Source organism: Arvicola amphibius, chromosome 18, assembly GCF_903992535.2.
Source record: "Arvicola amphibius chromosome 18, mArvAmp1.2, whole genome shotgun sequence".
NCBI lineage: Eukaryota > Metazoa > Chordata > Mammalia > Rodentia > Cricetidae > Arvicola > Arvicola amphibius.
In genome coordinates, this window is record NC_052064.1 from 7,286,183 (window position 1) to 7,308,943 (window position 22,761).

Consider the following 22,761-nt stretch of genomic DNA (forward strand, 5'->3'; position numbering starts at 1 on the left):
TCAAGACTCAAAACAGCTTGAAGAATCTGACTCTTATCATTATTTTTTTCGTTAATATTTAAAATGATGCCTATACAGGGAGCCAATGAGATGGTTCAGCGGGTAGAGGGGCTTGGTGCCAACACTGACAAGACTCCATGACGGAAGGAGATAACTGACTTCTGCGATTGTTCTCCGACATCCACATGTATGCTGTGAGACGTATACAAACACACAAACAGGCACGCACACAGATACAATAAGATGCAATTTAAAAAAGATTGTGTGTGCACATACAATAAAATGTAATTAAAAAAAAGACAAAGAGACATATACAAATTGGTGAAATTGGCTGACATGACCAGGAAAATTAACTCTGCACATAGGCCTCAAAGTATTTCCCAGATGAGGACTATACGCTGAGCTTCTTTGTTCAAATGTTAATTTACATGTAGTACCGCAAATGCTTCCAACAGGAGACCAAGTCTTCTCATAAGTAATTCAGTTATTAGTTCTGTTTCTCACTTCTTTGCGGTCTTAGCAGTGGCACAGGCCAATATGAAGAAGGGTTCTCAGGGGTGTTTCAGGGTCAGCTCTAGGTCACACGCTAGTCACTCTACCCCAGTCCTTTCTCGACACTCCGGAAAGCACACTGGGAGGGATGGCTGTAAGCACAGGCCATGCCATTGGTCACCCCAGTGGATGCTATTGTTCCTGATTCTCACGTTCCATACCTCATCAAGACACTGCATGTCACCTCTGCCGAGGATCCTTCGCTCACTGAGTCCCTCACTTTCCTTTAGTCTGGGACAATATGTTTACTGGCACTCAGTTTCAGAATATTTGATTTATTTACATAACTAGAAGAAAGGAATTCTCAAAAAATGTTTATTACATTTGTTTCTCGAAACAATAGAAAATAAAATTGGCAGAGTGATGTTATACAACTTCGCAAAGGCATACCCGTTCCTTCAGAGAAAGGTTTTCTGGTGGCGACCATGATGGAAATGCTGAAGCAGCTGGTGACAGCTTAGCATCGCTGACGGGGAGCCCTTGTAAGTTTTCCATGTTTTCTTTTTGATCACTAATTACTTTTGAGTCCAGTGGACAGAGTCCTGAAAGTAAAAGGCACCTAGAGGAAAATTATACCTTAACCAGTAACATTTTTTTTTTTGTTTTTTTTTTTTTTGTTTTTCGAGACAGGGTTCCTCTGTGGTTTTGGAGCCTGTGCTGGAACTAGCTCTTATAGACCAGGCTGGCCTCGAACTCACAGAGATCTGTCTGCTTCTGCCTCCCGAGTACAGGAATTAAAGGCTTGTGTCACCACTGGCTGGTTAATAAAAACTACATCTTTACATCAAGAAAAAACCTCCCCTGAAATGCACTGATACTATCAACATGAAAGCCACTGCAAGATAAGATGTATACAAACGCTTACCTGAATCTGACACACAACCACACAATGAAGACCATGTCATAGTTATAAACCTATGGGTGTTTTGTTACCATTGGACCAACATGAGTACAGTGTGTTAAGTATGGACTCCAATTTCTAGTCGAGATCTGTTTGCTACAATTGCTCTTGAGATGAACCACTGTGTACTCCAATTAAGGACTTATAAAAATTCCTGGTGTTTGTACTTCAGATGCACAGCAAAGCCTAGAATTGCTACTTTAAACCAAAGTCCCCCTTTTATTGTTATAAAGTCATAATGCTGATACTGTACTAGGATTTAAGTACCTAAAGTATATTCTGACCAATTTATATCTTCTGAGCTATAATTAGGATGCTCAGGATTTGTATGTATACAAATATTGCAAATTATTTCTTTAAGCTGACAAAAACTTTAAAAAATACAAATACTCCTTTACTATAAAAGTTTTAAAAATCAAATATAGGTCAGCAATTAAAAGAGAAAAGAACAGGTCATCGAGCAGGCACTTGTCTGTGTCTCTCTCAGAACAACTACTCATCGGAGCCAGTTTGTATTCAGCTGGGTCTGCTTCTTGATGCTGGTGTCCATTTTTAGCACTTCTCGAATGGCCATGGTGGCATACGTAGAAGGAGGGAGAGAGAAATCCATCTTCAGAGCCCGGTATTTGCCCTCTGCCAGACAAGAAAGAAGTGTATGGTCAAAACTTTTGTGGCGGCAGGCTGACCAGAGATCCCAAGACTCCCCCCAAAGCTACACCCTTTCCTTAGGATTCTTCTCCCCAAGGGTCCTCAGAGAATAATGGAAATGAGAGCACAGGAGGGTACGAACAAGTTGGGTGGATGGGGTAACTTTACTCAGGATAACAGGGCAGGCAGGGCTGGCAAGATGGCTCATCAAGTCTAAGTACCCGTCACTAAGCCCGATGACTTGAATTGGATCCCTAGGACCGACACAGTGAAGAGCACTAGATCCCGCAAGTTGTCCTCCAATCTAATCTATACGTGTGTGCCACGTGTATAAAGACATAGACAGACAGGAAGACAGACAGACAGACACACATCTTGCTGATTTACCAGAAGCAAACACTGGTGGTGGTTTTCCTTCTAGGTTGTCCACATCCGTGTTGAAAAGTGGAATTTTAGGATCATCATATGCAATGACTTCCCTTCAAAAATAATAAAGATGAGCATGAATGTGAGCATTCACCAACACCACAAAGCTCTCTATCCCCGTTGTAGAGCCAGAAAAACATACAGGTAGACAGTAGGTGTCCCCGGAACAGACAGGCCAGAGTCCATGCTTTCTATTACTTTATAACAGAGGACAAGTGCGATCGGGTGACGGGATGACCTGGAAGGTTTCCCTAGCATGGCGGCTTTACTTCGTACAGGTGAAGTGGAAGTAACCATGACATTAACATATCCTCCACAGTGAGCACCACTGCCATCATCTTTATTTCTATTTTTTAATTCTCTACCCCACCCCCACCGTCACCTTCTTATGAGAGGAACTGCTCTCCAGAGTGTGGAAGGTAAAATCCAACTCTGCCAACTCCGTGCCCATTGTCAGGAAAGAAAAGAGAAAGGGGGGGGGGGGAGAGAGAGAGAGAGAGAGAGAGAGAGAGAGAGAGAGAGAGAGAGAGAGAGGAATGAAAAAGAATTTCCTGGCAATGGGCAACTAGTTCAGGATTTCATTTTAAAGGTTCATAGAAAAGCTTCAGCAAATAGTAAAAATATCAAAAGTATCATATATATATATATATATAATGTGTGTGTATATATATAATTTTATTTTGTATGTAAGAGTATTTTGCCTGAATGTGTATCTGTGTACTATGTGTGATGCTAGAAGAGGGTGTGGATCCCCTGGAACTGGAGTTGCAGACAGAACTGCCATGGTGGTGCTGGGAATTGAACCCTGGTCCTCCAGAGGAACAGTCAGTGTTCTTAACTGTTTAACCACCTTTCTAACTCCAGGAACAAATGGAAGTTTTACAGAGAAAGGTAAGAAAGATCATTTTCTGTGTATCAGTAAGTCAGGGATACCAACAAAATGTATCCCTTTTACTTTTACTATATGACTTCAGTCAACACCAATTTCTTGGTCACTAGAAAAATACCAACTGGTGGCAGTAGTAACAGCAGTAATCAGGACAGTCAACAGCTATAGAGTACTTATCCTCACAGAAACACATCCACATGATGGAGGAGGGTCATCTGTCTATCTGTTGTTTCATTGGTTAATTAATAAAGAAAACTGCTTGGCCTGACAGGTCAGAACATAGGTAGGCGGAGTAGACAGAACAGAATGCTGAGAAGAAGGGAAATGAGTCAGTCGCCATGCTTCTCTGACCTGAGACGGATGTAGGCTAGAATCTTTTCTGGTAAGCCACCACCTCGTGGTGCTACACAGATTATTAGAAATTGGTTAATCAGGATGTGAAAGTTAGCCAGTAAGAGGCTAGAGATAATGGGCCAAGCAGTGTTTAAAAGAATACAATTTGTGTACTGTTATTTCAGGGCATAAGCTAGCCAGGCACCCGGGAGCCAGGAGGGACAAAAAGCAGGCCTGCCTGCAGCTCCTTCTACATTCACACAAAGCAAAAACCTGTGGTACTATAAAATCTGTGGTACTGTAAAACCTGTGGTACTATAAAACGATCAGTTCTGTTTCAGTCTGTACTCACCAGCTGACATTCTGAGGCCGAATAATGATCTTTCGATAGGCACCCGATAAAGAATAATCTCGAATTGTGTGTCTCATGTTGTCAATATCAAGATTGTCTGCAGTGAGCATTTCCCTGTAGGCTTCACTAACTGGTACAAAACACAAACAGTTAATTGGAATGCAGTCTGTCAGCAGGTTAGCTTGAGCTGGCATAATATGTGGGAAGTCATACTGTCCTAAAAAAGTTAGTTAACTCTAGTTTGTAACCCATAGCGAATAAAAGCTTTGCAACTTAGCAACCAGGCCTAAAAGGTACCTCCAGCTTTAGTGTAGTCACCTGTGGCTTTATTTTTGTAATCAGCTATAAGGCTTGTGACATAAAGTTCCCAAACTAACTCCCAAAGGTCACTTTACATGGAGTTTCTAAATACAATTTATACACAGTGACTCTAAATGTTTAAAAACATAAGACCCACAGATTCAACACAATGCCCATCAAAATCCTAGCAAAATTCTTTAAAGACCTCAAAAGAATGGTATTCAACTTCATATGGAAAAGCAAAAAACCCAGGATAGCCAAAACAATCCTAAACAATAATAGAACTCCTGGAGGCATCACAATCCCTGACTTCAGACTCTACTACAGAGCTACAGTACTGAAAACAGCCTGGTATTGGTATAAGAACAGACAGGAGGACCAATGAAAACGAATAGAAGACCTGGATATCAATCCACACATCCTCGAACACCTGATATTTGACAAAGAAGCAAAATATATCAAGTGGAAAAAAGAAAGCATATTTAACAAGTGGTGCTGGCATAACTGGATATCAACATGTAGAAGAATGAAAATAGACCCATATCTATCACCATGAGCCAAACTCAAGTCCAAATGGATCAAAGACCTCAACATAAAGCCAGCCTCACTGAACCTTATAGAAGAGAAAGTGCGAAGTACATTTGAATGCATTGGCATAGGAGACCACTGAAACTAAGAAGCTTCTGTAAAGCAAAGGGCATGGTCAACAAGACAAAATGACAGCCTACAGAATGGGAAAAGATCTTCACTAACCCCACATCAGGCAAAGGTCTAATCTCCAAAATATACAAAGAACTCAAGAAATTTGACACCAAAAGAACACATAATCCCCAAATGGCTGAAAGACACTTAAGGAGATGTTCAACATCCTTAGTCATCAGAGAAATGCAAATCAAAACAACTCTGAGATTTCATCTTACACCTTTAAGAGTGGCCAAGATCAAAAACACTGATGACAACTTATGCTGGAGAGGTTGCAGGGTAAAGGGAATACTCCTCCATTGTTGGTGGGAGTGCAAATTGGTACAGCGCCTTTGATTTTCAGAATGGCGATTTCTCAGAAAATTAGCAAACTTTCTTAAGAGCCAGAATACCACTTTTGGGTATATACCCAAAGGATGCTCAATCGTACCACAAAGACATGTGCTCAACTATGTTCATAGCAGCTTTGTCATAGCCAGAACCTGGAAACAACCTAAATGCCCCTTGACTGAAGAATGGATAAGGAAAATGTGGTACATTTACACAATGGAGTACTACACAGCAGAAAAAAATAACGACATCTTGAATTTTTCAGGAAAATGGATGGAGCTAGAAAACATTATTTGAGCGACGTAACCCAGACACAGAAAGACAAGTATCACATGTACTCACTCATAGGTGGTTTTTAAACATAAAGCAAAGAAAGCCAGCCTAGAAACCACAATCCCAGAGAACTTAGACAACAATGAGGACACTAAGAGACTTACATAGATCTAATCTGCATGGGGAGTAGAAAAGGACAAGATCTTCTGAGTAAATTGGGAGCATGGGGACCTTGGGAGAGGGTTGAAGGCAGAAGGGGAAGAGACAGGGAGGGGAGCAGAAAAAATTGTAGAGCTCAATAAATATCAAAAAACAAAACAAAACAAAACAAAAAAACCAGAAGACCCTAGAAACCATCTGCCTTAGCCTACAGGCCATGACTCTCTAATGTTCTCTTATCTGTGGGGACTATTACACAAGCCACAACGTGAGAAAGTTCCTCCTATTTCAAACAGGTTGTTTTCTTCTGGGCTCTACTGGCTTCTCTGAAACATGGCAGATTAGCTGGCCTCTACACGCATCCCTAAGCACTGGGGCCATAGGTTGTTTCATTTGACTTTGGTTCTTTCAACTGTCTCTCCTCTAACGTTTTTGGTTTTATCTGCCCCGGGTTACAGGACTCAACAGTAACCCCAGATACTTGTTGTTTTTCTATTTATTTGAGAGAGTGTTTCCCTGTGTAGTCCTAGCTGTCCTGGAACTGGCTCTGTAGGCCAGCCTGGCCTCAAACTTAGAAAATCACCTGCCCCTGCCTCCTGAGTGTTGGGACTAAAGCCATGGGCCACCACACCCAGCTCAGATACTTTTTAATTCATTTTTTTTTCCATTTTATTAATTGTGAGCATGTGTGTGTATGAGAGCGAGAGAGCGAGAGAGCGAGAGAGAGAGAGAGAGAGAGAGAGAGAGAGAGAGAGAGAGAGCACAAGCGCACTGTGTGTGGGTGTGTGTGGAAGACAGGTCACACATATGGAGGTTAGAGGATAACAATGGTGTTGGCCCTTTCCTTGACTTCACATGTGGTCTAGCAACACAAACTTAGGTGTCATACAACCAGTGCCTTTATCCATCTTGCTGGCCCTTAACATTTTTTCTTTCTTTCTTGGAGACAAGGTCTCACTATGTACCCTTGGCTGGCCTTAAAGTCACAGTGATTATCCTGCCCCTACCTCCTGAGTCACCACACACAGTATTCATGGCCTTTAATTTTTTATAAGCTACCATCAAGCTAATTTTTCTTTTCATGATTAAACCAATTCAGTTTTATTTATGGAAATGTATGTATGTTTGTATGTAAATATATGTATATGTGCATGTGGGTGCCTATGGAGGTCAAAAGGTGGCCCTGGAAACTCTCGGGGCTTAAGTTGCAGGCATATGTGTGCCACCTGGGTGCTGGGAACTGAACTCAGGTTGTCTGGAAGAGTAATAATCTTTCTTGACCACAGGGCCATCTCTCTAGAATGTTGGTATGTAGCTCAGGAGCCTTTTCCCGATTACTAACATTAACTTCATCTTACATTATTTAAAATTATAAGATGACTTAGAAACACAGTCAATTCATTTCTTTATTCATATTAGTCATTACAAATGCTTGAAATACAGGGACAAGGAAAGAAGACAATCTCACCACACTCCCAAGAACTTATAGGTACTAGATGTGCCCATGTTATCGAAGGTGCAAATGCTTAACTCTTCCTAGTGTCCCTTCTATCTTGTCAACGGCACTGTCAAATGTTCTGTTAAATTTATTTTTACTGGAACCAGCCAAGTTCCAGATTTTGAGAGGAATAAGGGGGGAGGGGGATTCTTTGCCTTTTTTTGTAATGGCTATCAGCTTTACGTGGTGTACCAATTAGTTTTTCTTAACTTGATACAAACTAGGGTCACCTGGGAGAAGGGAACCTCAACTAAGGAACTGCTTCTATCAGACTGGCCTGTGGCGTCTCTGTGGCACATATTCCCTATTTCTAGCCCAGCGTGGGCGGTGCTCTCACCGGACAGGGTGTCATGGGTTGTCCTAAGGAGGCACCAAGCAAGTGAGCAGCACTCCTCCAGCTCCTTTATCTCCTCCTGCTTCAGTTCCTGTCCTGACTTTTCTCAGTGATTGAGTGTGCTCGGGCTGTGTGAGCCAAAGATATCGTTTCCTCCCCAGATTGCTTCTGATCATGGTGCTTTATCACAGGAACAAAAACCAGGACACTCGGGCAGCAAACCGGTAAACATTATTTATTCTCACGTTTCAGCTGAGCCTGTCCCAACTGCTACTGAAGGGGAAACCCAGGGGATCTACTCTTGATCAGACCAACTAAGAGGTCCACCGCAGAAGCGTCAGTGACGGTGGTTCTGGAAGAGGCTGGCGAGTGAGTCAGTGTGGAAGATTCACTCTTAATGTGGACACGCCCTGAACAGACCAAAAGGCAAAAGGCAAAGACCTGGAACACTACTTTTCTCCTGCTCCTGGCCTTCATGACCCTAGGTTCTTGTACCACTAGCCCCAGACTGACAGTCAGGACAATGCCTTCTCTGGCTCTCTAGCAGGCAGACAGCCTGGGACTTCCGAGTAGCTATCATCAAGGGAGCCAGGGGCTCATAAATCCCTTTCTTAGCTCTGTGCTATCTGTTCCAGAAGGATCCTGACTAAAACAAGGGTTCGCATGTTTCTTTTTCTTAAAAGCACGAGGACAATTTTATCAGAGTTTAAAAGAAAACTCTAAAGAAGGCAAGCTGTAGATCTCAGTGGCTTTCCAGGAGGGAAATGGGGACGAGGTATACAGTAAGCATGCCACGAGTCAGGCATGGAGGTCAGCCACATGGCAAAAACAAGTGAGGCAAGGTGCTCAGAGAAAGCGCAAAGAAATCCAAAGTACCAGAAAAAGTGGTCTGGCCTGCATGAAAAAAAAGGGGGGGAGGGAACTACACCTCAGAAAGACGCAGAAACAATAGATGCCTCATGGCAGCTGTGGCATCTTTTCTTCTTCTTCTTCCCTTTGACATGCATCATTTTTTATTGATGAGAATGTTACATATCTACCATTATAGGAATTTTTCCATTATTTTTAATTAATTAATTTTACATACCCACCACACTTTCCCTTCTCTCCTCTCCTGTTCCCTCCCCCTTCTTTCCTTATCTATTCCCGCTCCATCTCCATTCAGAAGGGGTAAGACCTCTCAGGGGATTTGAGGCAGGACCAATCTCCTTCCCCGTGCATCAAGGCTGAACAAGACATCCCACCATAGGGAATAGGTTCCAAAGAGTCAGTTCATGCCTCAGAGACAGGTATTGGTCCCACTGCTAGTGACCCCACAAAAGACCAAGCTACACAACTGTCACCCACATGCACAGGGCCTAGGTTGGTCCCATGCCAGCTCCCTAGCTGTTCATCCAGGGACTGTGAGCTCCCAAAAGCTCAGTTCAGCTGTCTCTGTGGGTTTCCCCATCACATCTGGACCCGCCTGCTCATAATCCCTCCTCCCTCTCTTCAAATGGACTCCTAGAGCTTGGTCCAGGGCTTGGCTGTGGATCTGTGCATCTGCTTCCCTCAGCTACTGGATGAAGGCTCTATGATTACAATTAGGGTAGTCACCAATCTGATGAAGGCCAATTCAGGCACTCTTTCCACTGCTGCTAGAAGTCTTAGCTGGGGGCATCCTTGTGGATTTCTGCGAGTTTCCTGGCATCAGGCTTCTCCTTAACCCCATAACAGTCTGCTTTAGCATCTTGAGCCCTCTCCTTGGTTGCTGCCAAGAGAAGCAGACTATACTCTTCCCTGCCCACCTTCCTCATTCTCTCTTATACCAGTCCACACTCCCTTCTCCTCAGTGAAGTCAGGCAATGAGGTACTGGAAGCAGAGCAATGTGGATGACTTACGCATACATATTAGATTTCTATAAACCTGGCTAGAAGTATTCCATCATCCGAAAAGAACTTTTTTTTGTTTGTTTGGAGACAGAGTTTCTCTGTGTAACAGCCTTGGCTGCCTTGGAACTCTCTCTGTATAGCAGAATGGCCTCGAACTCACAAAGATCTGCCTGTCTCTGCCTCCCAAGTGCTAGGATGAAAGGCGTGTGCCACCAATGCCCGACTCCTTATCATTGTCAAACTTAAAAAAATTCAAGGAATATAATATTAGTACGTAGAACTCTGGTCCTCTGACCAAGAAAAACTATTTTTTTAACAAAAAAATACTATCCACAGACTGGCTAAGTATTGGGTCAGTTCTTTCAAACTACTCAACACTGTTTCTTTCCCACCTCTGAATCACAAACCGGAAAAACTGCAAGTCCTCCTCCCCTCTACCACCAATGACATCCACAAAGGTAACAAAAATAATGACAAAAAGTCTGGAGAATGGGAAGTAATGGCAGAGGATTCTAACTTTCATTTCCATTTCTCAGGCTGGCATCCAACTTATAGGCTGAAGCAATCCTCCAGCCTCAGCACTTGGGATCACAGGTCCATGATACCGCAGTGGGGTAGCTTTTAATTTATTCTCCTGAATACATTCCTTTCCAGGACCACAAAATTATATATATTATACATATATATATGTGTGTGCAATGTGTATATTATGTGTATATACATAGTACATATATAATTAAAGAAATTTACACACACACACACACACACACACACACACACACACTTACTTTTATACAGAACTTTCTATATAGCCCTTGGTGGTTTGGAACTAGCTTTGTAGGCCAGGCTAGCCTTGAACTCACAGAAATCTACCAGTCTCTGCTGGGATTAGCCATTCAGTTGTTTTTTGAAGGCTAAATCTCTATTAAAATGTGCTATAAAGAAAGTTTTAAGACTATAATTCAAATATTGATTTTTTTTTCCCTTGCTTTACTCTTGGTTACTGACAACTTAATCACATTACACTTGTTTTAAATATTTGGCTCAAACATGGAACTTACTTTTATGTTTGGGGTAGATAACATCAAAACCAGGCAGGGGCATCACCACATCATGAATGGAGTAATTATTAACATCATCTTCCTCAATATAGGTGGCTGTGGCTGCAAATCCACAAGCACAACAGGTTAAGAAAAAGCATTTTCATGAATTCATGATCCTAAAATTACATATATCTCAGTGAGCTGGAAGCACAAGGTGTCCAGGTGCAGAGGCCCAGGAAGCTTAGAATCCCTCCTTTTTTAATCAGCTGGAATCTTGAGCAAGGGGCTAAATCTTGTAAAAATCAGAATACTTCCCAGTAGCGCTACAACAGAGCAACACAGGGAAAGCGTCTGGCGTAAGACCAAAACACAGTAAATGTTTGATAGCGGACAGGATATTAGCATTTCCTTTAAAGATCATTTTATTATCTTGTGTGGATGGATGTCTTGCCTGCATGTATGCTTGTGCATCACGTGTGGTGAGTATCCCCGGGGGCCAGGAGAGGGCACTGTATCCCTAGAAATGCAGTTATAGACAGCTGTGAGCTACCATGTGTGCTGGGAACCGACCTGGCTCCTCTGGAAGAATAGTCTGTGCTCTTTACGGCCGACTTAACGCTCTAGACCCATATTAACATTTATGTTAATGTTTCAGACCATTCTGTTACATACTTAGTAAAGAAACTGCCCGATGACACAATGAGATGCTGTGACATATCCACAAATATATTTATATAAATTTTATATATTTATATAAATAAATATATTAAATATATAAATATGCATATTTTGAAGACCCAGATTCATGCTTGTAAAGGGCTTTGGGCCAATTGTAGCCCAAAGGTTATTCTGTTATACTAGCTGGAGGCCCAGACTTAGCTGCTTATTCTAAACACATACGTATTTTTTCGCTGGTGATATATATGCCATACCTCCTTTGAGAACAAGGTCCCCTGGGACAGGTTTCAGCCCGTAGTCTTCTATCCGTTTGCTTACCATGTTATTCCACACATAGCTTTGATAACTATGGATATACATTAAGCGATTATTTCTTGGTATCTGCAGAGAAGGGAGAAATGGGCAAAAACAAAACAATTCTGAACATTTAAAGTGTTGTTTCCCCAAATTTTTACTCATTTAATGGTAATCCCAACACAAGAAACTCAGACTGGGTCTGATTGTGGGGCTGGGAATGCAGCTCAGTGGGAAAGCACTTCCAAGTGTCCTGTGTTATACATACATATATGAACTACGCTTACCAATATGGCACCTCGATTGAAAACACGCTAACAGGAAACCACTTAGCTACTTCCTGCTGAACTCCCTTCCTGAGGCAGTCTAAAGCTCCAATAAGAATGGTTGTACAATGGGGTCAGATCGATGGCTCAGTAGGTAAAGGCACTTGCCTTGAACTGACCACCTGAATTTGATCTCCAGGGACAGACGTGCTATAAGGAGAGAACGAACTCTCGAAGGTTGTCCTGGCCTGTGCGCTCGAGTCCATGAGCATGCTCTGCATAGGCACAGACACAAATTAAAGTTCTAAAAGACATGACTGTAGAATGGGCTCTGAATCCCCCCCCCCCTTTTTTTGGTTTTGTGTGACAGGGTTTCTTTGTAGCTTTGAAGTTTGTTTGTCTTGGAACTTGCTCTGCAGATCAGGCTGCCCTCAGATTCACAGAGATCTACCCGCCTCTGCCTCCCAAATTCTGGGATTAAAGGCGCCTGAGACCATCGCCCAACTGAGTTCTAAAATTTTCAAATCCCATTCAATTAGCAATTCTATTCTCCATAGACACTTTTGTGCCAATGCTAATAAACACCACCAACATCCTCACCTCTGCCAGCTCATCACCTTTCATGGTCAGAATGAGGGACACTCGAATAAATCTCTGTGGAGACCACTGAAGGATTCTTATTGGATGTCCTTTCAAGTTTTTTAAAGATTATGTTTAAAAAGCATTAACCACCTTGAGTCATTGCCTGACTTCACAAATTGCACTCACTATGCCAAATGCAGAGACTATATTCTTCATTCCATATTTTGAAAGTCCTCGAAGCAGCTGCCCTTCCACACACCTTTTGACAGGTAGCTTTTTGAGGGCAGAGGCTGGATCTTTGGTCTTGGCCCATTCTTCTCTGCATTTCACCAAGTACCCCTTTTCAGCTACGGGAAAAGAGAAGCTACGATCAATAGAATCGTCCAACAATTGTCTAACAGAAGAATGTGCATCCCTTCACATGCCTCGTAGGGAGCATAGAACTGGGGAAAATGCATGTGTATTGAAGGAGCTCACAGCTGCCCAAGAGCAAGACCACGGGCCCCATACACGAACAGCAAGAGTTCATTACCACCTCAGCTAAGGAGGTTTTTCCTTTCTTTGCCCCTGTACTGCTTGCTTTAAAATTAAAAACAGATTTTTTTAGCTTGAAAATAGTTACCTAAAATAAGTATTAATATTTTGACATTTTATAAAGTATCAGAGAAATCCCCTTTTTACAGTATAGTTTTAGAGATATTTCCCGGAAAAATTTTAGTCATCATACTATGCTTTAACAAAATAACCATACATATACATTATCTATAAACTCAGAGAATTCTTAGTAACTGAAGAGAAATGAACATACATTTAAACATGCATTAATAAATCAGATAAATAAAGAGCTAGAACCAGGAGATAGTTTTTAAAATTTCAAAAATATATGAAAATGAAATGGCATTTAAAAATTAGAAAAAAACCACTAAGAACTTTAAAATAACAACCTTCAGTTACTTTTACTTAAAGTAATTCCATGAATATCTAGCTATACATTTTATGCATTTTATTTCAACACAAATCTTTTTCTCACCTCCAGAACGGGGTTTCAGTATTAAATCCATGACTTCTGTCCAGGCATTCTGTAGAATAGCTCTAGAATTAAACAGGATTTACTGGCTTATCTTTGCATAAGATAAGCTTTAAATGCTCAATTGTTAAGAAACACTTATTAGCTTATTCAATTTAAAAGCATGTAGGAAAATTATGACACGGACTTTAGTGACCATCGTCTACCACAAAAGGCTTCTCTGGGGCTGGAAGGAGGGCTTACTTATCAAGAGTGCTCGCTGCTCTTGCAGGGGCTTGAGTCTGGTTCCCAGCACCCACATCCAGCAGCCCACAGCTGCCTGGACTCCAGTGGATCTGCTGCCCTCTTCTGGCCTCTGTGCCCTATATTCAGCACGCACAAACCCACACAGGACAAACTCTGCAGAAGACCTGGATTCAGTATGTGAATGCCCAGTCATACACGGGACAACTATTTCACCTCCTCCAAAGAGCAGGGAGCAAAGAGGAGTGGGAAGAACACCGGTGAAGCGGGAGGCAGGGCTGAGGAGAGAGCTGACGTCTGAGCGTGAGATGACTGTCGCACGCCTGAACACACAGCAGCTGTGACTTCTCACACATGGTTCCCAGAAAACTGGTCCTGTCAATCCCGTCACAGAACGGAATGGGGTCAGGGACATTCAATGACGAACTGCCCGTGCTTCTGTAAACGACTCTAATGAAGCTCAATGGGACACAGTTGGGATACACATAAGTAAATGTGGAGAAAGCTGGGAAGGAGCAGGTGATTAGAGGAGGGAGGGAGGAAGAGGGTGTGTGTGGGGAGAATATGAATGAATAGGTATACACACGAAAATAATGAAACCAACTGGAGTATGTAATTAATACATGCCAAGAAAAAACATTTAAAAAAGCTCCAGTTGTCCTTTTGCTATGGATGGAAGAGTTTTTCATTTATTGTCTTTCTATAGTCTGGATTCATCTTCTGTTTGATTATATGCTGAGACTTGGCATTTCCCCTCAGGAAATCCTATGGTGATACTGTAAGTTCTATGAAGGTAGAAAAGAGTCTGATGCTGTGAATATAAATTGTTTGGAACTAAATTGGGCACATTATACAACTTCTGTTTCTGGGTAAATCTAACAGCATTTTACTACGCAATTACTTGTACTGATTTTCTTTGGGATACAAAACTATAGGGTCATATGGCTATGCTTCTGCTTTACCTAAGAATGCATAGGCTGATACAACCCTTCCTTACATTATCTGTGCTACAACAATCGGCATCTGTAGTATGTTTATCTGTATTTTCTATTAGTTACTCTAGTGGCTTTTCCTTCCTCAGTTGTAGAAGGAAGCGGCGGGGCTGCGTCCCGCCACCCGGCCGCCGGCTAGCTTTATACCCGAAATAATTACACGGAAACTGTATTCTTTTAAACACTGCCTGGCCCATTATCTGTAGCCTCTTATTGGTTAATTCTCACATCTTCCTTTAACCCATATTTAGTAATCCGTGTAGCACCACGAGGTGTGGCTTACCAGGAGAGATCTTAGCCTGCGTCCATCTCAGAGAGGAGAATCATGGTGACTCACTATGGCGACTGCCTGAAGCGTCTCCCCAACTCTACTTCCTTGTTCCCACAATTCTGTTCTGTCTACTCTGCCTACCTAATTTTCTGTCTCTTAAAGGGCCAACGCAGTTTTCTTTTTTTTTTTTTTCTTTTTTCTTTTTTTTTTGGTTTTTCGAGATAGGGTTTCTCTGCAGCTTTAGAGCCTATCCTGGAGCTAGCTCTTGTAGACCAGGCTGGTCTCGAACTCAGAGATCCGCCTGTCTCTGCCTCCCGAGTGCTGGGATTAAAGGCGTGCGCCACCACCGCCCGGCTGGCAGTTTTCTTTATTAATTAACCAATAAAAGTAACATAGACAGATAACTCTCCTCCATCACTCAGTGCTGGTGATCTGTCTGGTCTAGGGCTTCGTGTGTGGAAGACGAGCTCTATTAGCTGAGCTGTGGGAACCCAAAACTGTGAGCCTATTCCACCTGTGTGAATGTCAGAGAGTTTGAGCTTATTTTTGCTCTTTCAAAGTTTTGTTTTTGTTTTTTTGGTGGTTTTTTTGAGACAGGGTTTCTTTGTAGCTTTGGAGCCTGTCCAAGCCTGTCCTGGAACTAGCTTTTCTAGACCAGGCTGTCCTCAAACATACAGAGATTCACCTGCCTCTGCCTCCCGAGTGCCGGGATTAAAGGCCTGCACCACCACCACCTGGCTGGCCCGGCTCAAAGTTGTTGCTAACAGGTAGGCTACAAGACAAGCTATCCTGACCTAGGGTGTGGTTACTTGGTGTTTTGGACCTTAAGATAGTCCATAGAGACAGATCCATTCCACCCTGATCAAAGGCCAGAGAAGTCCAGAATACTTCTGCTCCTTCTTTTGAAATAGGAGGTTTGACTTAGGGAGTGGCTGCCTTCAGGATACTTGGTCTAGGGTGTGTTCACTGTCCCAAACATCAAATACTTTTCTCAAGAAATAATGGCTTCATGTCCCAGGTATTGAAACAAGTAACTGTCCTGCTTGTCCTTTGTGTCATGTTAGAGAAGTCTTTTGCTCCCCCACCTTTTTGTACTGGGTGGGGTATAAAAGTATATGGAAGATAAATGTGGGAGAAAATTCAGCGTTCAGGATATGCCGAACTGTTACTATCCTGTGTCTCTGTTTCTTCTGTATCTTTGGTCTTTCTACCTAACATTTCTAATCCTCACGCCCCTAACCTGGAATGTAGAAGTCACCCAAAAGGTGGCACATGACTCTGAGCCACATTCTAGTCTTAAGCTTCCTTCTTGCTGCTCTTGTTCTGAATCAGCAGATAGAACATTCCATGCTGTCCACGCTGTCCAGGCTGTCCAGGTAGCTGTCCTGGACGCCACTGGGCCTGCCTGGCCTTCATTTAGAAAGATTTCTATTTATTTATTATGTATACAATATTCTGTCTGTGTGTATGCCTGCAGGCCAGAAGAGGGCACCAGACCCCATTACAGATGGTTGTGAGCCACCGTGTGGAATTGAACTCAGGACCTTTGGAAGAACAGGCAATGCTCTTAACCTCTGAGCCATCTCTCCAGCCCCAAGATTTCTATTTATTAATGACTTAGCACATTTTAAGCCTAGAAATAGGTGCCGCATAAACACCATCTTCGTTCCTAGCCTTCTGTGGAGTTGGCATTATTTCTACTTCACAGGGGAGCAGTCTGAGGCTCAGAACTCAAGCCTCACTTTACAACACTGCCCGAGAGGAAGAGGAGCTGCTGCACAGCAGACCGATCCCTTGGCCCTTGTAAAAATCATATAAGCAGAGACAACTTGATACTGAAAAACGAGATGCTGAAACAGAATGAAGAACAAATGTTCTCAGAGAGCCTTCGGTTTGTAGCCCGTATCACTCTAAATCCTGCCTGAAGAGTTACTTTATGGAGCAGTCTCTGCTGGACAGCAGGATTCTCACAATGTGTTTATGAAACCAAGTAGTATTTATTGATGAGATTTCTACTCTAGTTTACTCTGGAGAGCATGCCATGGGTCTGGGGTACTCTGGGCCTATGTTACCTGACTTTTTACACTTGGCCACTTACCTGCTGAAAAGTAAAAGAGAACCCAGGTGTGGTGGCACACGCCTTTATTCGTGGCGCTCAGGAGGCAGAGTCAGGCTGATTTCTGAGTCTGAGGTCAGTCTGGTATACAGAGTTGTAATGGTCTGTCCTGTCCCTTTAAGAGACAAGCCCGGCCCACTCACCCCCCCCCCCCCCCCCCAGCCTGCTGAGGCAAGAAGATCTTGTTTCCAGCCTGAGTCCCTGCTGCTGTGGCTCCTCTCCTCCTCCACTCCATTCCCCCCCCCCCCCCCCCCCCCCCCCCCCCGCACTTCTCCCTTTTCCCCTCCCCCACTTTTCCCTTCATAATCCACTAAATAAATTTCCAACCTCACTCTGCATGGCGTGCCTATCTGTCTGCGTCTCACCCACTTGTGGGACTGGCTGCCCCACTGAGGTCTCTCAGCTGCCGCGTGGCTCCCTGCCTGGGATCTGTTGCCCCTCGGGGGAACAGGGACATTTTACTTTTACCATCACACAGGGTGAGTTCTAGGACAGACAGGACTACACAGAGAAACCCCGTTTCAAAAATCAAAACAAAAAACACCAAAAAAGGAAAACAAAGTAAAAAAGACCCCTTGAAAGGGCAGTGAAAAGTGGTAGGTAAAACTTACTATTTAGTCCCATCTTCAACTGTGTGCATGCGTGTGCTGTATATATGTGCCTCCAGAAGCTAGGTCCCTTTCTTATGGTTTTGGTCCCTCTCGGAGAGGCAGCTTCGCTTCTCCCTCTCTCCCCACTTCTCAGCTTCCCCCTCTCCTCTCCCTCCCTCTCCCTCTCTCCCCTTCTCCCTTCCCCCTTCATAATATCCCCCTGAATAAATATTCAACCTCACTCTGTAAGTCATGTCTATCCATGTCTCTGTCTTCTGCCCGCCTGCCATGTGTCTCCCTGCCTGGGACCAGCCACTGCTCGGGTACCAACAGCCATCTCTGCCTGGGACTGGCTGCTCCTAGAGCCTGCTGCTTGCCGCCACATGGCCCGCCACCACCACTCGGGCTACTGCTCTGGGACACAACAACCTTCCTCACAGCTCTCTCTCTGTAGGCTAGTCTTGCTGGCTAGAGAGAGTAAGGGATATGTGCCTCCAGAAGCTAGTCCCTTCCTCACGGCTCTCTCGCTGTAGGCTAGTCTTGTTGACTAGAGAGAATAAGGGATCTGCTTGTCTCTACCTTCCCAACACTGGGGTTATAGATGTGTCCCACCACACTCAGCTTTTGAGTAATAGCTGGGATCCGAACCTAGGACCTTATATTTGTGTAGCAAGCAATTTACTGAGCTGTCTCTCTAGACCTTTTTTTTTTTTTTTTTTTTAAAGAAAACATACTGAGCCGGGCGGTGGTGGCGCACGCCTTTAATCCCAGCACTTGGGAGGCAGAGGCAGGCGGATCTCTGTGAGTTCGAGACCAGCCTGGTCTACAAGAGCTAGCTCCAGCACAGGCTCTAAAGCTGCAGAGAAACCCTGTCTCGAAAAATCAAAAAAAAAAAAAAAAAAAAAAAACCAAACAAACAAACAAAAAAACATACTGCTGCATGCATTAACTGAAATAAAATAAATCTTACAAAGAACCTAAGGATCAGTAGTTCATTTGTCCAAACATGACAGAATCCTGAAATAATCAATACACCATTAACAAAAACTTTACTTCTCTGTTATGTGAGAATAGATAAAAATATCCTTTAGATAGAAATTACAAAATTAAATACAAACTTTTCAACCAACGAAAACCTTTTGAGTCTTCTTTTAGATAAATGTTAAAGCTGATCATGGTGGTGCACACCTTTCATCAAAGAACTCAAAAGTCAGAGGCACGTCACTTTCTGTAAGCTCAAGTCCAACCTACTCTACACAGTTCTAGAACAGCCAGAGCCACATAGTGAGACAATGTCTCAAAAAAACAAAACAACGGGCTGGAGAGATGGCTCAGCGGTTAAGAGCACTGATTGCTCTTCCAGAGGACCCGGGTTCAATTCCCAGCACCCACATGGCAGCTCACAACTGTCTGAAAATGCAGTTCCACGAGATCTGACACCTTCACACCAATGAACATAAAGTTAAATAAATCATTTAAAAAAACAAAAAAACAAAACAAAACAAAAAAAAAACCAAAACAACAAAACTCCAAGAAATAAAAAGCTAAAAGTTAGAAATCAATTACATACCTTCCAACTTGGTACGTAGGGACAGCTGTGGTCCCAAATCTCTGCATGCCATAATAGTTAATGAAACCGGTCTCCTTCAGAGATTGCATGGCTTGCTGTACTTGCTCATCAGTTCCTGTTATATTCCTGCAGGGTCACAAATTGACCAGAGGGGAAAAAATGGTCAGTAATCTCATTTTATAATGCATATCATAACACTGGCTTCTATAGCTCACCTCTGCAACCTTTTCTAACCTTCTGAGGACTTTGCTGGTTTATTAGCTGGTTTATTATTTTAATCAAGTTTTTTTTTTTTTTTTTTTTTTTTTTAAGGACAGGATCTCTCTGTCCTGGAACTTGTGTTGTAGATCAGACTGGCCTTGAACTCACCAAGACTCCCCTGCCTCTGTCCTTTAACCCTCAGTGCTGGGATAAATGACATGAACCACCAATGCCCATCTCATTTTAATCAGCTTTAAGTGCAAATTATTATAAAATGAAGCACATGTGCACCACCTAGGTAGTTACCAAAATTGTTCACTGCCCACAAATGAAATTTACTTATTTATTTTGCAAGTCCTTCTATATAGGTCCTGGCCTATATAGAACCACAAAGACCAAACCACAGAGACCAAACCAGATTGACCCTGAAGGAGTCGTGTGATCTCCTGCCTTTGCCTACTGAGATTACAGGCATGTGCAACCATGCCTGATCCCAAACTGTAACTTATACTAACAAATAACTCTCTGTTAACCTCTCTTTAGCCCTGTTAAAGTAATCTAATCTTTCTATGAATATGCCCATTCTAGGTACCTCAAACGGATTAATTCACAGGCTCTTTATCTTTCGAAACAGGATGTGAAGAACAGTATTTCTGATGGCTGTAAGAATCTTTGAAGGGAGGGACAAGGACCATTTATCAAGAGAAACACTATTCAGTATTTGTTCCCCACTTCTACAGTCCTTGTTCTCCCAGCCAGCCCTCTCTCTGTACCAGCGATCCTGTACCCTATCAACACACACACGGACAGATCGCGGAGACCCAGGCAGCCGGGTCTCCTCCTCCCTGAGTATTTACCTGAGAACAACAGTGAACTGATTTCCTTGAAGCTCTCCCAATTTCAGAGGGGCTTTCTTATAGCTGAAATTCCCCAGCTTAAAGTTCATCACGCATTTATTGAGATGGGCGAGTCTTTGTGCACTTATCCTTTAAAGAAAAAAGGAACAGAGAAAGGATCATGAGATCCTGCAGAGGGCAAGGGCACATGCAGAAGGAATTAGGTGTACTTTTCCTTCCCCCTTGAATTTGTCTTATGGGTAACAGTACTATAACGAAGAGACTGCAACACCAAAGGGAACACAGAAATAAGATATGGAGAGGATTCTACTTTCTGTGGGCAGGAGGTAACAAAGGGGATGGTAGCAAACAGCAATCCCACAGAACTGTAAAGAGTGGGTTCTAACATTTAAAAAAGGTTTAGTCATAACTGGTCCAGTAAGAAAATATATTGTAAGCTCATAACCAAAAGACAACCTCAGAAAACACAAAAACATCGAGAAGAAGGAAAATCCATTGGTTCATGCCTTGAAAAAGCATTAGATTTTTGCATTTCCTCATCCTTTCAGAAACATATTGAAGATGTACATAGCTACAATCATACAAACCTGTATCCTCCTATCATTTTACAGAAGTGTTCCCATGCTGTTAAACTGTTTCATTAGAAAGTCTTTATCATCCTCAGCAGAAAATCTACATAGAACAGCAAATACTACACCAAAAGTCTTTCTTTATCTGTACAACTCTCCTGACCTGCAGCACTTTCTTTCTTTTAAATATTTTTATTTATTCATTTTTAATTTTTTATTTTATATTTGTTTATTTTTATTTATTATTTTTCGAGACAGGGTTTCTCTGTAGCTTTGGAGCCTACCCTGGAACTTGCTCTGTAGACTAGGCTGGCCTCAAACGCACAGATCCCCCTTTCTCTGACCCCCTGGGTGCTGGGATTAAAGGTGTGCGTCACTATCGCCTGGCTTGTTTACTTTTAATTAAGTATAAGTGTGTGTTTGTATGTGTAAATAAGTGCACCATTTTATGTTTTTAAAGAAGGACAAGGCTTGGCACTCACCTTTATTCCTTCCCCTCTCCCCCAACACACATACATGCAGACACTCACTTGAGAGGCGGAGGCAAGCAGATGTCTGAGACCAACCCGATCTACATAGTGAGTTCCAGACCAGCAGGGCTACATAGTGAGACCCTGTTTTTCAAGAGAGAGACAGACAGACAGAGAGATTGGGGGGGAGGGGGTGCGACACTTTCCTGGCATTAGCTAGAAGCAGTCTCCAGAGGGTCATCAGGACAGCCAGGAACTTGATTCTATTTTGCTCCTGTCTCTGAAATATTGTCACTTTCTCTAGCTTTGTCTCCTGACTAAAGGACTCCTGTGACTCATCCTCACCTCTTATGCTAACCCTGTGCTTGTTTGGATTATTTGTGGTACAGTTTCTGGATTAACTCATGTCCAACAGCGCAACACTCTTACGGCTTATTATGCTATAAGATATACTGGTATCTCACTCTTTTTTTTTAATACTGAATAATATTCTCTTCCCTCAGGATACAACGGACAGTCATTTCTGCATCCATCTGGCAAAAGTACAGAGCTACTTTTAGCTCTTGAAGGTGAAGGTGCGTATTGACAGTACTGTTCCCCAATTTTAATGACTGCAGACCAAGTATTTTTGGTTGTAAATTCATATGTGACAATCTTGTTTTTAAGCAATAAGGGTCAACAAACACCTGCTACACAGAAGCCTTTAAAAACAAAGCCAGAGAAATATTGGCCCAAGCTCAGACAGGAGACTGGCAGGAACAGGCAGGAAAAGAAACAAATCAGTGTGAATAAGACAGTTTGAGATCCTGTTGAAATTACCAAGTAATTCGGAGTTGCAAGAAAGTGGACAGAAATGCTGCTTATCCCAGCATTGATCGCAGTAATTAAAATCTCTGTATGGCAGAATGGGTTTATTATTTTGTTCACCAGTTCTCATGGGAAAGGCCAATCTGCCTACCACACAGATCCATTGAGCAAACGCAGGGTGTAGCCTGTATCCGCGAGATAAGTGCAAAGTGCTTTTAAAAGGGCGGCATTTAGAAGGCCTGCTGACATTCCTGAAAGTCAACAGGAAAATGAAAAAAAGAACGTCTGTGAGGGCAGACCAGTACCCTGATCAAGTCTGACACCTGCTGGCTGGTGAAATGTCTATTTTTAATCCTCAAATTAGCATCCTCACCCAGTTCTAAACAAAGCAACACCTTCACACACAGACACACACACCCCCATTACATGATGGAGAGGGGCCCTACAGCAATACGCCACTGCCTTAGGCCACAGAAGAGGACTGGAATACAACCAGTTGTAACTCGGACCTCAACATAAACTATGTAGTCCGTCAGGATCTGGATCCTGCCTCCCCCAGCCACCCTCTTTCCTTGCCTTCCTTTGCCCTTTCTCCTTTCCTTCCTCTCCTTCTTCC

General features: G+C 42.8%; 1 protein-coding gene across 1 annotated transcript in view; it reads right to left on the reverse strand.

The window, feature by feature from the left end:
- Positions 1-260: 260 nt before the first annotated feature.
- Positions 261-22,761, reverse strand: part of Pus7 (pseudouridine synthase 7) — a 37,275-nt gene continuing 14,774 nt past the window's right edge. Inside the window, 9 exon segments of the mRNA XM_038315537.1 lie at positions 261-2,086; positions 2,489-2,580; positions 4,102-4,231; positions 10,631-10,732; positions 11,545-11,671; positions 12,619-12,779; positions 13,463-13,524; positions 19,242-19,367; positions 20,300-20,428. Coding sequence (XP_038171465.1) covers positions 1,950-2,086; positions 2,489-2,580; positions 4,102-4,231; positions 10,631-10,732; positions 11,545-11,671; positions 12,619-12,779; positions 13,463-13,524; positions 19,242-19,367; positions 20,300-20,428 — 1,066 coding nt within the window. The 3' untranslated portion in view covers positions 261-1,949.